A 17,191-nucleotide genomic window follows, 5' to 3' on the forward strand; every position below is an offset into this window, starting at 1 on the left:
GGCAGTTTAACCTTCACATCATTTGATTTCATCTCACTGGGGGATCAATTGGAATCTATTGTCTCTGAGCGCGGCTATTTTATTTGAATTTGTATGACTATCCTTTACCAATAGGACATTGTGCCTGCTGCTCAGAATTTGTACTCTTTGGACTTTGCACCAATTACAACTATGTTTGTGTCCTAGCGCGATTATTTTTTGATTATACCCCCATCCCTTGTTTTTTAAATATTAAAAATTGCCTCATAGGTGTCATTGGAAATTTCAAACATTTGGCTATTCTCACAATATTTTCAACTCTATATGCCTGCCATGGGCAACATGAATCTCCTACCTGAATTTAATACAAATGATCTCCTCTTTTAATTAAATATACTTGCTTAACTCAAAAATTTTACCTCTATACCTTCTGTGCCCTCATACCTCACCCTTCTCCCTCTATTTCCTCAGTTTTTTCTTGTACAAAAGTTTTTATTTTGAAAAGAGGCATTAACATACATCAAATACACGATACATGTGTACAATTAGATAAGAAAAAACTGGAACGCAGAGAAATAGATATTGGCAGAACATGTTACAGTGTGCCAACCGGGAAACAACACGGACCAAATAATAAACATCAACAAGCAGAAGAGCACAGGAGGGGACCTAAAGTCCCTTATTATGTCACAATGTAGGAAGGTCATCAAAAGGAAAAGGTTCATTACGTTCCAATGAGCAAACAAAGGCTGGACCAGAGAGTACCAAGCCGGGAAGGAAAACATCAGTAGGAGACAAAGACAAGAAAGAAAGGAAGAGTGAGAAAGTAGGACAAACAAAAAGAGAAAGAGAGACGACAATAGAGAAAGGCTAAAGAAAGGGTGGGGAAGAGGAAGGGGGAGAGGAAAGGGGGGGGGAACAGGTCCTGCGGGGCGTGCGTCCAGGAGGCATTTAAAGAGAGAGAAGGGTGGTCTGGAATCTAGAAGGGGCAACGGTAGAGATCCAGGGGTCCCACACCTTAAGAAACTTAGCGTGAGAATCAGAAACTATCGCAGTCAACTTTTCATTAACGAGAGTATCATTCATACGGTTTTTGGCCGCCTCAAAACTAAGCAACGGGGTCTTCCAAGATCGAGCAATGGTCCTCAGTTTTTTCTAGTTTTCTCTGTACCTTTCGATCCATTATGAACTATTATGTTATTCGGACTAGCAGGGACATATTTAGACATAATACAATTTTTTATCTCAATATACTGTATTAGTGGGTTGCATATTACCTAAAATGCAGTTTGTTTTCTTGATCAGTGCTTGTCTCTAGTAGTTTCTGTAATAAACTTAGTGAGGTATATGTACATTACTAGTGAATAGCAGGGCTTCATCTCTTAGGGTGCTGTATTTATGTCTTTCTGATTACATTTATTACTAAACCACTACTGATTTTAAGCAGTTTGATTATTTGCTTTTTTGTAAAGAATCCATGACAATATTTTTAATTACACAATCAGTCCTAACATGGGCTTTATTGAACTTTCTTATCAGTTTAGTACAATGTATGTGACCCCAGCATCTTTTACTTTTACTCCAGGGGAAGGGGAATTCTAGTTGTTGAGATTCTCTTAATTTAAAGCTGAACCGCAGGTAGCTATCAAATAGCCACCATTTTGTTCAGTGATGTATTTGTTTACAATTTACCAATTGTGTTATTACATAATACTATCATTGGTATTAAAATTTGTTTTGGTGTCAATCCTCTGTAATCCTCAGTGCAACATGTTTCAGCCTGAGAGCGAGAGGGACGGTCAGCATACTAAGCCAAGCAGGGCACTGCTATATGCAGCGCTGTCAGTCTACTGCTGTGGCTACAGGAGTGGATAGCAGAGAGTGGACTCATCAGGAAGCTACTGCTGTACCTAGGCCTATACTAGGACTTAGAAACTGACAGTTAATGGGCAGGGAAAGTAGCTACATGTTATTTGCATTGAAAACAATTAATACACCTTTTTAAATAAAACTGGGTTGTTGAACGCATGGCATTTATATAAACAACCAGGCTTAAAGTTACTCCTCTAGGTTTCACAATGTAAAATACAATTTTCTCTGATTCTTAGCTCTTTAAGTGGTTCTAAAGGCAGATGGGTTTTTACCCTAATGCATTCTCTGTATTAAGGTAAATACCCTTCTGTGTTCTATTCTTTCCGCCCCAAATACTTACCTGAGTCCAGTCTCGATCCTCCACTGTGCCCAAGAGCAGCTGTTTCCTCTGGTCTTTCTCTCCTCACTGGACATGGAAGCAGCAGCCGGAGCAATTTTTTTCTGCTGCTGTCATTCACAGTCAGCCAGAGAGGGGTGGTGGGGCCAAATTGCACTGTGTGTGTCAATGGACATACAGAGGAAAGCTCGGGAGTGAGCTCACACAAGTGCCCCCATAGCCAGTGACTTGCTATGGGGGCACTCAGAAGTGGGAGGAGCCAGGACAGGAGTGCTCACGGGGGACCCAAGAAGAGGAGGATCGGGGCTGCTCTATGCAAATCCATTGCACAGAGCAGGTAAGTATGAAATGTTTGTTATTTTAAAAATTCTCTCTACAATCACTTTAATATCTTCTTTGGTTGAAAATAAATTCAATACAATCTATGAAAATTATATAAACATGATTTTTGCATTATATTATACGTACAGCATCTCGCAAAGTGAGTACACCCCTCACATTTTTGTAAATATTTTATTATATCTTTTCATGTGACAACCCTGAAGAAATTACACTTTGCTACAATGTAAAGTAGTGAGTGTACAGCTTGTATAACAGTGTAAATTTGCTGTCCCCTCAAAGTAACTCAACACACAGACATTAATGTCTAAACCTTTGGCAAAAAAAGTGAGTGCACCCCCAATTGACAATGTCCAAATTGGGCCCGATAGTCATTCCCCCCCCCCCCTCGGTGTCATGTGACTTGTTGGTGTTACAAGTTCTCAGGTGTGAATGGGGAGCAGATGTGTTAAATTTGGTGTTATCATTCTCACTCTCTCATACTGGTCACTGGAAGTTCAACATGGTACCTCATGGCAAATAACTCTCTAAAGGATCTGAAAAAAGAATTGTTGCTCTACATAAAGATCGCTTAGGCTATAAGAAGTTTGCCAAGACCCTGAAACTGAGCTGCAGCACAGTGACCAAGACCATACAGCGGTTTAACAGCACAGGTTCCACTTAGAACAGGCCTCGTCATAGTCGACCAAAGAGGTTGAGTGCACATGCTCAGCGTCATATCAAGAGGTTGTCTTTAGGAAATAGACCCATGAGTGCTGCCAGCATTGCTGCATAGGTTGAAGGGGTGGGGGTCAGCCTGTCAGTGCTCAGACCATATGCCGCACACTGCATCAAATTGGTCTCCATGACTTTCGTCCCAGAAGGAAGCCTCTTCTAAAGATGATGCACAAGAAAGCCCGCAAACAGTTTGCTGAAGACAAGCAGACTAAGGACATGGATTGCTGGAGCCATGTTCTGTGGTCTGATGAGACCAAGATAAACTTTTTTGGTTCAGATGGTGTCAAGTGTGCATGGCAGCAACCAGGTGAGGGGTACTAAGATAAGTGTGTCTTGCCTACAGTCAAGCATGGTGGTGGGAGTGTCATAGTCTGCGGCTGCATGAATGCTGCTGGCACTGGGGAGCTACAGTTCATTGAGGGAACCATGAATGCCAACATGTACTGTGACATACTGAAGCAGAGCATGATCCCCCTCCCTTTGGAGACTGGGCCGCAGGGCAGTATTTCAACATGATAATGACCACACCTCCAAGACCACTACTGCCTTGCTAAGGAAGCTGAGGGTAAAGGTGATGGACTAGCCAAGCATGTCTGCAGACCTAAACCCTGTTGAACGTCTGTGGGGCATCCTCAAACGGAAGGTGGAGGAGCACAAGGTCTCTAACATCCACCAGCTCCGTGATGTCATCATGGAGGAGTGGAAGAGGACTCCAGTGGCAACCTGTGAAGCTCTGGTGAACTCCATGCCCAAGAGGGTTAAGGCAGCGCTGGAAAATAATGGTGGGCACACAACATATTGACACTCTGGGCCCAATTTGGACATTTTCACTTAGGGGTGTACCCACTTTCGTTGCCAGCGATTTACACTTTAATGGCTTTGTGTTGAGTTATTTTGAGGGGACAGCACATTTACACTGTTATACAAGCTGTACACTCACTACTTTACATTGTAGCAAAGTGTCATTTCTTCAGTGTTGTCACATGAAAAGATATAGTAAAATATTTACAAAAATGTGAGGGGTGTACGCACTTTTGTGAGATACTGTATATTGTAATCACTGAAAAGCATTTTAATAGTGCATGATGATAATATGAATCATTTACTACAGTAACAAAAATCTGCTTTTTTGGATGTCGTATCCTAATATTTAAAATCCATCTGTCCATTTGTTTTCTAGGGAAATTTGCTTATCCCCCCTTCACCCTGCTAAATAAATGATTATTTATTTTGTAGTGTGCAGCAAACATCCTTTCAGTGTACTAGACACAATGGGCCTTATTTTCTAAACTATATGTGCATACCCATTCCCTGGGCTGGCCAGAGAACCTAGTCGTATTCTTACAGTATTTGCTATGCAGCCCCCAGTACCACAGAAACATTTTGTAGTGTACATACAGTAAATTAACTGACAAAAGTGCTTTAGCATCTCATATGCCAGCGAAGTCTGAGGGCCTAAAAGAAAGTTGAGATGTTCTCTAATATTTTTGGGGCTACGTGACAACTGCTATTTGTGCAGATATTTCACGCAGGAACAAAACTGTATGAAGTGCAAACTGTTATAATAAAGGGGACTGTAAATAAAACTAGTAAACCTAAAAATGTACACAATGCACAAGCATGTAAGACATACAGTCAGGTCCATAAATATTGGGACATTGACACAATTCTAATCCTTTTGGCTCTATACACCACCACAATGGATTTGAAATGAAACAAACAAGATCTGCTTTAACTGCTGACTTTCATTTTTAATTTGAGGGTATTTACATCCAAATCAGGTGAACGGTGTTGGAAATTACAACAGTTTGTATATGTGCCTCCCACTTTTTAAGGGACCAAAAGTAATGGGACAATTGGCTGTTCAGCTGTTCCATGGCCAGGTGTGTGTTATTCCCTCATTATCCCATTTACAAGGAGCAGATAAAAGGTCCAGAGTTAATTTCAAGTGTGCTATTTGCATTTGGAATCTGTTGCTGTCAACTCTCAATATGAGATCCAAAGAGCTGTCACTATCAGTGAAGCAAGCCATCATAAGGCTGAAAAAACAAAACAAACCCATCAGAGAGATAGCAAAAACATTAGGTGTGGCCAAATCAACTGTTTGGAACATCCTTTAAAAGAAAGAACACACCAGTGAGCTCAGCAACACCAAAAGACCCGGAAGACCACGGAAAACAACTGTGGTGGATGACCGAAGAATTCTTTCCCTGGGGAAGAAAACATCCTTCACAACAGTTGGCCAGATCAAGAACACTCTCCAGGAGGTAGGTGTATGTGTGTCAAAGTCAACAATCAAGAGAAGACTTCACCAGAGTGAATACAGAGGGTTCACCACAAGATGTAAACCATTGTTGAGCCTCAAAAACAGGAAGGCCAGATTAGAGTTTGCCAAACAACATCTAAAAAAGCCTTCACAGTTCTGGAACAACACCCTATGGACAGAAGAGACCAAGATCAACTTGTACCAGAGTGATGGGAAGAGAAGAGTATGGAGAAGGAAAGGAACTGCTCATGATGCAAAGCATACCACCTCATCAGTGAAGCATGGTGGTGGTAGTCTCATGGCGTGGGCATGTATGGCTGCCAATGGAACTGGTTCTCTTGTAATTATTGATGATGTGACTGCTGACAAAAGCAGCAGGATGAATTCTAAAGTGTTTCAGGCAATATTTATCTGCTCATATTCAGCCAAATGCTTCAGAACTCATTGGACGGCGCTTCACAGTGCAGATGGACAATGACCCAAAGCATACTGTGAAAGCAACCAAAAAGTTTTTTAAGGGAAAGAAGTGGAATGTTATGCAAGTCAATCACCTGACCTGAATCCGATTGAGCATGCATTTCACTTGAAGACAAAACTGAAGGGAAATGCCCCAAGAACAAGCAGGAACTGAAGACAGTTGCAGTAGAGGCCTGGCAGAGCATCACCAGGGATGAAACCCAGCGTCTTGTGATGTCTATGCATTCCAGACTTCAGGCTGTAATTGACTGCAAAGGATTTGCAACCAAGTATTAAAAAGTGAAAGTTTGATTTATGATTGTTAATCTGTCCCATTACTTTTGGCCCCTTAAAAAGTGGGAGGCACATATACAAACTGTTGTAATTCTTACACCGTTCAATTGATTTGGATGTAAATACCCTCGAATTAAAGCTGAAAGTCTGCAGTTAAAGCACATCTTGTTTGTTTTATTTTAAATCCATTGTGGTGGTGTATAGAGCCAAAAAGATAAGAATTGTGTCAATGTCCCAATATTTATGGACCTGACTGTACACGTTCAAATCTCAGCCAGTTTGACAGGAACCAGCAGAGATTCGAACTGCTAATGGGCAGGCTGAATGTACCAAGTTGATTGCTTGATCAGCTTGGGTACAACCAGCCTGCCGGATTCAATTGCGATTATTGCAGGTGGCTGCTATAGCCACCAGTGATAATCACTGCCATCACTGGCTTCTCCCGCCTGCCCACCCCCCCTGGGAGAAGACTATTGCTGATTCCCCCTGTCAGCACTGTCTATGTTGATAGGGGAATTGTGCAAATGTCTTTCCTGCAACCCATGGTTGCAGGGAAGAAATTCACACTGTATATGACCTGCCTAATACAGTAATAATAAGCGGAGTTACAGGTTTTGGCCATGGCACATTTTGCATATCAGAGTCACATTTACAAGTGAAATTCATAGCTGTCCTTTATCCTCTAAATACTTCCTGTGTTATCTCATACAGTCTATTTAGCTCTCTCAGTCCTCATTTTGGGACCACAAGTCAATAATATATTCTTAGATTGTGAGCTCTAACAAGCAGGGCCCTCTGATTCCTACTGCATTAAAATGTATTGTATTTGTACGGTCTACCTTCAAGTTGTAAAGCGCTGTGTAAACTGTTAGCGCTATATAAATCCTAAATAATAATAATTAGTGCCAATGCTATGGAGATTAAGACAGCAGGAGCGATAGTCGTTTTCCAAAATATACTGGGTGAGCTGACAACATTCAGTCCACAAAAATGATGTGTGTTGTCAGCCCACAACGTGAAATTAGGAGCAGAGTATGTTTCTGGCAGATCAACATGTAACTGCAGGGTCTTTAAAGGGATATTATGTAGACAGTTGTAAATGCATTGCAAAGATGTACTGCATATGTTTTGTTTTTTTGTTTTTCATTTTGCCTTGACATACACTTTAAAGCGGAGTTCCACCCTGGTTATACATTTTTTTTACAAAAATACCCCCGGGACAGTCAGGGCTAGCACATTCCACAATGGCTAGCCTCTGATCTGTCCCGGGTTGCACTTACCTTTCAGGAGAAATACTTACCTTGAAATTGTCTTCTCCAGCGCTGCCATCTCAGGTGTGGGCAGCTTGAAGCCAGCACGATCCTCTTCCGCGTCCTCTTCGGTCCTCTTCCTCCTTCTTCGGTCCCACGATGCACTGCACCGGCCCCGACGTCACTTCTGGGTCGCGCGCGTCATCCCTCCACAGCTTCTGGGCATGCCCAGAAGCTGTTTAGAAGGGAATGACGCGGGTGCACCGGAACTGACGTCGGGGCCGGTGCAGGCGCAATGATTCCTGGGAGCGATGACGTTCAGCTCCCAGGAATCATTGCAAAAGCCAGGAAGTGACGAATCGCCGTGGCCGCCGAGGGGAGGAAGAAGGAAGTAAGGTGAGTATATTTTCTCTAAAAGGTAAGTGAAAAAAAAAAAAAATTGCGATTATCCATTTGTTTTTCAGGTGACCGGGAGTGAGAAGATGGAGGTAAGTATAAATTTCGGGTGGAACTCCGCTTTAAGAATAAGAAATGTGTATTGATTACGGCCACCTGTTGCTTGTAATCCAAGGTCAATAACTGTGGGCAGTATTAAACCGCAATTTGTCAAATATCTTTTACTCATCGAAGTTCAATACTGTGAATTGTTATTGCTGCATTTTTCATATTATAGTTGTTCTTTGTGCGGTTTTACCCAATAAGCTCATATGTCACTCTTTTATTCTAATTGTTCTCTTTTTGTTGTCATGGAAGAGAATGTGTGCCAGAAAACTTGAATAACAACCAAGGCCATCCTTTTTTAACTGAGTTTATTTACTTTTATGCCTTCTGTCTGTGCCATGAATTTCTGAAAAATATTGCAGTAGTTCATTAATTTGACACTATAGTACAGTGATGGCGAACCCATGGCACGCATGCCACAGTTGGCATGCACAGCTCTCTGGTGGCACGCGAGAGCTGCCGCAGCCAGGAGCCAATGAGGAGCCAGGACAAGTGCACCATAAGACATGTAGTCTCGGAAGACTATGGCTCCATGTTAATCAGTTAAAAACTACAGCCCCAGCATGCCCTGAGAAAATAAGAGGAGGGACAGCCTGGAGCCCAGGAAAAAAAAGGGCTGAGGGAAAAGGGAGAGCAAGGGTGAGAGGAGTGAGCTGGTTCAGGAGGGAGAGAGCAGCCCCTGGAGTTGAACCAGCCAGAGGAGGAGCATGAGGACAATGCTGAGAGTACACAATCAAGAGTGAGGAGGGTGATCAAAGGCAGCAACGAAAAGGAGAAACTGCTGCCAAGCACACCGACACTGGGCACTGGAGCCGGGTGAGTGCTGATTTTACTGCAATCGCTTTTGGATTGTGCGATCATCACCTGGGTGGCTGCAGTTTAATTGCAGTGTTGAAATCTGTAAAGAAAAGCGCACGCAACCTCGGGCAATAACGCTTTAATAAAGGACAACAATACAGTACATTGGAATTGCACTCTGAGGAGACCGCAGAGTCACCATCTGGAGTGACGGGAGGAGCGAGTAGCTCCTGTTGGAATGCTGTAAAGCGATTGTCTTAAAGGCTTAGAGGAAAAGTGTGAGTGCAATTCCAATGTACTGTGTTGTTGTCCTTTATTAAAGCGTTATTGCCCGGGGTTGCGTGCGCTTTTCTTTACAGATTTTAATTGTTTTGATCCGCCCCCCCCCCCCCCCCCCAGTGGAGTGAGAGAGGAGCAGCAGCAACCAGGACATTTCAGCTAAAAAACATACAAACAAAAGAAGTGAACACATGGACAGCGCCATGGGCTGGTGAAGTACTCCTCTTTGTACTTGTTGTATATCAGCATGTGCAGGATCTGTCCTTTTTAATTGCAGTGTTGGCACTTGGTTTTGTGTTGAAGTTTCCGCGCACTCGGGCTCAAAAAGATTCGCCATCACTGCTATAGTATAAATGAAAATAGCATGCATCAGTGCTTTTCTCAATATTCAGTTTTCAGTGCTGATGCTTGTGAAGGGTGAACCATAGAAATGTTGAGGTGGCAAAATATCGATTTTAAGAAGCAATGAAATGAAAGCAGCCTGAATGTGTAAACCAATAAATATAAATCAGCTTGCACGAAAATGATAATATTAAATGGGTAAAGGAATTAGATTAAAAAAAATACATATTGTTAAAGGAAACCTGTCATGAAAGAATTATGTAGGCTGCCATTGCAATGTCTTTCTGAATATGCTAGTTTGACTGTCAAAGTGATCCTGTGTCTTCATTGCTTTCTTAGTCACTGATCTGGAAGATATTTGCAGATAAGGAGCTCTGACTTTACAAATGATATATTTCTCACTTGGCACTTGTCCTTTGAGTGCCTTTTAAAGGACAATTTCACTGTTTCCAGCCCCTACTGTGCATCTGCCTGCTTGACCCATTTATTTCTATGGCTGGAGTTTTACTCCTGTGGATGGCTGGGTGCCGCCATGATTATAGACCAGCCATAGAAATGAAGTTCTGAGTGGTACAGTATGTATGCACAGTAGGAGGTGGACATGGCTTGGACTTCTTTCCAAAAAACCTGTGCAGTGCTAGGCTGAACAATACATTCAGACACGGGGCTGAAAGAAACATTACTAAAAGCAAAATTGTCCTTTAACCACTTAAGGACCACCCTATAGCAGTTTTACTGCTACAGGATGGGACCTCTGCGCCAGATTATATATATATATATATATATATATATTTATGCAATTCGACCCTTCCGGGTAGCGGAATAAATATTAGCCTACATTTATGAAGAAATTCGATTTATTTTTTCATTGGACATGTTTTATAGCAGAAAGTAAAAAATATTGTTTTTTTCTCCAAAATTATCAGTCTTTTTTTGGGTATAGCGCAAAAAACAAAAATTGCAGAGGTGATCTAATACCACCAAAAGAAAGCTATATTTGTGGGAAAAATAGGACATATATTTTTTTTTTGGGATACAGCGTTGCATGACCATGCAATTGTCAGTTAAAGTAACACAGTGTCGTATTGCAAGAAATGGCCTGGCCATAAAGGGGGGGTAAATCTTCCAGAGGTAAAGTAAACTTTTTGGGCAGAGTAGGGGGACTAAAGGGAACATGTATTCTATGTATTCTTGATAACACTAAAGTGAATATGTATTCTGAAATAAACTTAAAGTGTGCTATTATCTAAAACTCTTGCTAGCTCAGTGTTTCTCAAGTGCCTTTTATATTTCATAATTGGAGCATCTCTTTATTTTTCAAAAGGTAAATCAAATCTCCTTTTGTTCTCACTAGGCTTGTGAAACTGCAGATTCAGATCAAAGTTGCCTTTCGTTAGTTAAATAGAAAGTCATCACTGATGCAGGATATGCTGATTTACTATGTTGACCCATGCCACACTATGTACTTTGTGCTTTACTGTCTTGCCGGCATTGACAAAAAAAAATGTTGCATCTTGGTTGCAATTATATAAGAAAAGCATTAATAAAACAAAGGTGTAAACTGACTCAAGAGGTCTGCTTAAAGTGATTGTGTAAAGTCTTGTTTTTTAAAAAAATAAAAAAACAAACATGTTATACTTGCCTCCTGTGTGCAGTTGGTTTTGCACAGAGCAGCCCGGATCCTCCTCTTCTTCTGGCCCCTCCCTTCTATAGAGTGCCCCCACAGCAAGCAGCTTGCTATGGGGGCACCTGAGCCGAGCTGCAGCTCCGGTTCCATTCAGACACGAAGCTGACTATCGGCCCCTCCCCCTCCCTCTCCTGATTGGCTCACTGATTTTGACAGCCGCAGGAGCCAATGGTGCCGCGGCTGTATCTCAGCCAATCAGGAGGGTGAGTCCCAGGATGGCCGAGGGACTCGTGGACATCGCTGGACAGAAAGGGGGCACAGGTAAGTATTTTTACATTAATGCATAAGAATGCATTCAGATAAAAAACCTTCCTGACTTAACAACTCCTTTAAGTAGCAAACTTTGGCCTAGCACTACCTATATGTATGGTCTCTTGCATATTTAGAAAATAGTATATGGCGTTATTGCTATTTTCAGAGTTATTTTGTATAATGATTTCTTTGAACCTGCTTCAAATTTCATTATTTTTCTAAATGCACTACCTTCATTATGTTATAAAAAGTATAACATTTTACTTTGTACTGTAAGAAATGTGGGGAAATAATATGTGAGCACAGTATACTGTATACAGTATATGTAACATTATTTAAGTTAATTATTTTTTTTTTTTTTTATAGCATATACTATTCAAATTATCATCCAGTACGGGCAGTCCAAATAATGAGAGTGGGCAAATTACAGCTTCATCAAGAAATGTTTCCCCAAGCCATGGAAACATTGAAGCAGGTCAGTATAATGTTAGACTTTTACTATATCCCATTTACTTTTATGAGGTGTCCTGTCATTTACACTATGTATTATTGCACATAATACAACAGTTTCCTTTGCTTCCTGTGACCCATTCAGTACTCAAAATAGGACCATTTTCATAGCCTTATGTTTTTACACATCCCAGAAATTGTGATAATGGTTCATTCCCTGAATAGCAGATCACCATTCATTTCAAATATTTATTTATTCATTACGGGAATTTATATAATGCATACTTTGTATTCTGTACAACGTACATTCACATCAGTCCCTGTCCTCCAGGAAGTTAAAGTGCTAGTAAACCACCATGCTTTTTTTTATACCTGCAAAGGTAAAGTTATAATGTGCTAGTATGCATCGCATACTAGCACATTATGTGAAACTTACCTTAAAACGAAGCCCTCCAGTGGCACACTGTCACAGCTGACAAGGCTTCCATCTTTACCTGGACGTCCTTCGCCGTCTGATTGGCTGCGCCACGATGACGTCACTCCCGCGCATGCACAGGAGCCACTATTCATAGCACAGGACTCTGAAGGAACGGCACGGGCAAGCTGTTCCTTCAGAGTGCATGCGCCGGTGATGTCACCAGCCCATTCACAAATAAAATCTCCTAAACGGCGCACGGTAACACTTATTATAGGCTTACCTATAGGTAAATGTCAACCATTGGAGTTTATTCCCACTTTAAGATCCCCCTATGTTACTGAACATGCATACATACACATACTAGGGCTTATTTGGACAAGAACCAGTAAACCTACCAGTATGTCTTTGGTAAGTTAGAGGAAGCCATGGAGGAAACCCATGCAAGCACAGGAAGAATCCTCAATTCAACTTTATACTGTAAAACACATTGTCATTTTCAGTTATTATCTAAGCTTTCTAGATGTCAGAATGGGTTTCTTTTTTGCTCCCAGAAAAGTATGATACATTGTACAGTAGCATTACCTGAGAACCATGTTTTGGGGTCTGGGACAAAGCAAAATTCCTTTCCAGAATATAGCAACAATTAGGATTATACCTTGCTATAAAATGCTGAGCATGGTAACAATGTTATGTTGATATCCACCTCAGTTCTTTTAATTATGTCATATTATGACTCTAATTATTACTATTATTACTATAAATGTAATTTTCACAAAAAAATCTGGCAACCGTTATAAAGGGCAGGCACTTGCATCAAATTACTCCCCCTACTCTGCCCAAATGAAAGGCTGGTTCAGCTTGGCATTTATAATTCCTGCAAAGTTGAAGCTGGTGTGCCCCCTCCTTCTTCCCACATATTCCTATGGTTAGTAGGAAAACCATCATAGTGCTTAACTAAAAAAATGGATTGGTGGTGTGTTAGAGTGGGCAAGCTTCAACGCTACTGGTAGGTGTTGGAACTAACTGATCAGAATAGCCTGACATTGGGGCCCAGCAGGGGTACTGAAAACTAAGTGCCTGCACATTGTACCTGTCAGCAGTTTAACAGGCTGCCATTGCTTTCCTTCAATTATGGATATGCTAGTTACTTTACCGTCATGCTGACCCTCTTGCCTAAACACTTTGAGTTATTGACCAAGAAAAACTATGCAAATCAGGTGTTAGAACTTTCCCCTGTCTTTCAAAATCGGCATACTTTTCCATATTAGTAAAATATGTCAGCCTCAGTCATTTATAAGAGGTAGAGATGGGCCGAACAACCCCCCCCCCCCCCCCTGTTTGGTTCACACCAGAACTTTTAAACATCACGAAAGTTTGGAACCGAATAACAGACCCTATTGAAGTCTATATGGGACCCGAAATGGAAAAATCAAAAGTGCCAATTTTGAAGGCTTATATGCATACAATGGTTATGGAGGTCCGGGTACTGCCTTGAGGGACATGTATAAATACGGAAAAAGGTTGTAAAAAAACATTGTTTTTAAATGAGCAGTGATTTACTGATGCTAACAGTGAAACAATAAAAATGAAAAATGTCTTTAAATATAGTGTCTGCTCGGTCCCCTTAGTCTGCCTGTAAAGTGGCGCATCTGTACGGTGTATAGAACCTGCTGCAGCAAAAATGACATTTATAAAGACAAAAAATTGACATTTTCCCTGCAAGCTCTCTTTATTTTATAAACAATGGCTTGGGGAACCAGTCTGTATGATGAGGCCACTATTTAGTGCACTCGGAACAAGATTAGAGTTTTCTGTGGATAAATTCTAGTGTCTCTTTCGCAGACTTTGGACAAAAGTAACAGGTGTGGAAAATTGGGCTTTGGGGGTTGGTGGTTCCTTTACACCATAACCCTGTAGAGGTATTCTTGATGAAAGCAAGAACTGGCCTTGCCGTCAAAAAATTAAATGATATGCACCTGTCAGACAGGTATGCAAAAATTGGTCCTTGGGTGTTAATTGTACCCATGAAACCTACACCAAAAAATTTCACATCGGCATCAGGAGCTTCATAGTTGCTGTTAATCCAGGATTGATTTGTTTTGATAAATGTCAGCCAGTCCACAGAATTTGTGGATTGACGCGCTCTTTTATCTTTCACAAACCTCAAGCAGCACTGAATGCGTGTTTGGAAAGCACGCTGGATGCAGGGCAGGCCAGCAGCTCAATTGCATACTGGGAAAGTTCTGGCCAGTGGTCTATTCCCCTGACCCAGTGACCCAGTGGATCGTCAACTGGAAAGCTCTCCATGTCTGTTTTTGCCCTTAGATAATCTCCCACCATATGATGCAGACACGGCCGATGGTATGTGGACGCTAACAACCCTGGGCACTAAAGACTAAAAAAAATGTTGAAATGCATCACCGAGACGGCCCCCTTCTCCACCGCTCCTCTCCTGACCGACAGAGACCTTAAAATTATGTTTTCCATGAGATTTTACCCTACCAGAATCTGGAAAGGCATTACATAAACTCCTCTTTAAGGTGTCCTTAAGATATTTTATCCTCTGCTCCTTCTGTGAAGACAGGATGAGTTCTGAGACTTTCAACTTGTAACGGTGGTCAAGGAGGGTTGCCAACCAATGGTGATCATTCGCCTTGATGCCCCAAATTCTCGGGTCCTTCCGCAGGCTTTGGAGAATGAGGGAGCCCATGCACCACAAGTTTTTGGAGTCATGAGAAGCAGACTCCTCGGGGTCACTGAGGATTACAGTATCTGGAACTGCCTCCTCCCAGCAACATACTACTCCCAAGGGTTCTGGGGATGGAAAGCAATCTCTTAAGGATTGACGTTTGTCTTCCTTTGCTTCTGTCAAATACCTGGTTGGTCAGCCTGACGTGTAGAGGAGGGCCTCTCATACAGCTCCGTCTCGGGGGCCACTGATAATGAGACAGTGGTCACTGGAGCTCAGTGACGTAGGCGTGCCTGTAATTAGTCCAGTAGTATGCGTGGCAGCAGTCAGCAGATGGATTTGGCAGCAAGCTGGCTGGTAGTAGTAGAGCTGGCATGGACCTTGGCAGACTGTAGAAGGCAGCTGGAAGCAGGAACCATATGAGGACTTGCTAGACTAATAGCTGTAGCTGGCTGGATAAGCAAGATGCAGGGTCAGACAAGCCGGGTTGGTAATGGTCAGGCAGATCATACATAAAGGGCAGACAGCAGAAAAGTCGGATCACAAGCCAAGTCGGTACCAGGAGATCAATCAAACAGAATCAGGAGCAGAAGGGGAATCCAATAGACAAGTCAATGTCAGGGTATGTAGTAGACAATCATAGGTTAGGGGTAAGCCGGATCAAGATCAGAGGTCACATGGAATCAGAAACAACACACAAAAGCAGCAGACCAAACAGCAATGAATCCATACAGAAGCCTGTTTGAATAGCCCACTTGGCACCAGCATTGACGGGTGCGCGCACTGATGCGCAAGTGCACCTGTGCGCGCTCCCTAGCCCACGACTATGAATATCTGCCTGGCCAGTTTCTGGTCTGCGCATGCGCATGTGTGCTGTGGAACTCCATCTACTATGAACATAGAAAGAGATGTACACCGCTCAGGCAGTTTGGAACTTCACAGTCAGCCTTGGGTGCAGGACCTCAGATCGCCACCGCAGACAGAATACAAGAGAAATGGCCGCACACCAGGCAATAGCTCATGATGAAAGGCTTTATTGAACAAGGATGCAAGGTACAGCAAAATGGATGGTAGACATGTTTCACATGACTCACAGCGTGCTTGTTCACTAGTGAACAAGCACGCTGTAAATAGTGTGAAACATGTCTACCATCCATTTTGCTGTACCTTGCATCCTTGTTCAATAAAGCTTTTCATCGTAAGCTATTGCCTGGTGTGCGGCCATTTCTCTTGCATACTATGAACATGCCTTCCCTGACAGCTTCAATACCTCCAAAATTGCCAGGATCCTCCCCCTCCTCCCTCTTCTCTTGTGTGATCTGTGACATTGCAAGAATGGTGCATAAAGCGGGCCTTGAGAGGAAAAGAAGTCCTCCTCTTCCTCCTACTGCTCTGCCTCGAGTACCCTGTACATAATGCCACGCAGAGTCTGCTCCAGCAGGAACACAACAGGGATTGTGTCACTGATGCATGCCTTGTCATGGCTCACCATCCTTGTTGCCTCCTCAAATGCTGACAGTACAGTGCATGCATCCTTTATCAGCAGCCATTAGCATGGGGGAAAAAAGCTGAGCTGGCCTGAGTCTGTCGTGCCATACTCACACAAGTACTCATTGACGGCCCTCTTCTGCATGTGCAGCCACTGCAGCATTGCCAAAGTCGAGTTCCACCTGGTGGGCACGTCACAAATCAGGCGGTTTACAGGCAGGTGGAATTCCTGCTGAATTTCAGCCGACTGAGCACTGGTTGTGTATGACTGCCTGAAATTGCTACAGACTGTTCTGGCCTGCTATAGCAGACCTTTTAGCCCTGGGTACCTATTTAAGAAACGCTGCACCACCAAATTGAGGACATGTGCCAGGCATGCACATGTGTCAACTTTCCATGTCTAAGGGCAGACATGAGGTTAGAGGCATTATTGCACTGCAGTTTACTGCGGTAAATGTGCACTAATGCATATAACTATACTGCAGTAAACCTGCACTAACGCACTGCCATATAGCACAGTAGATGTACACTAACGCACTGCAATGTACTGCAGTAAACGTGCACTAACGCACTTCATTATACTGCAGTAACCATGCACTAACGTACTGCAATTTACTGCAATAAACATGCACTAACGCGCTGCAATATACCGCAGTGAACCTGTAGTAATGCACTTAACTATACTACAGTAAACGTGCACTAACGCACTACAATATACTGCAGTAAAAGTACCCTGATGCACCACAATACAATGCAGTATCACTGCCCTGACACTCT

The 17,191-nt window shown here is 42.5% G+C and overlaps 1 protein-coding gene across 1 annotated transcript in view; it reads left to right on the plus strand.

Moving 5' to 3' along the window:
- The window catches only part of SMYD3 (SET and MYND domain containing 3), a 915,592-nt gene that overhangs the window by 855,820 nt on the left and 42,581 nt on the right, over positions 1-17,191 (plus strand). The window contains exon 12 of the mRNA XM_082249576.1: positions 11,736-11,844. Within this exon, the coding sequence (XP_082105702.1) occupies positions 11,736-11,844 (109 nt within the window). The remainder of the gene's footprint in view (positions 1-11,735; positions 11,845-17,191) is intronic.

The sequence above is a fragment of the Pelophylax lessonae genome, assembly GCF_965119305.1.
Source record: "Pelophylax lessonae genome assembly, chromosome: 3".
Classification (NCBI taxonomy): domain Eukaryota; kingdom Metazoa; phylum Chordata; class Amphibia; order Anura; family Ranidae; genus Pelophylax; species Pelophylax lessonae.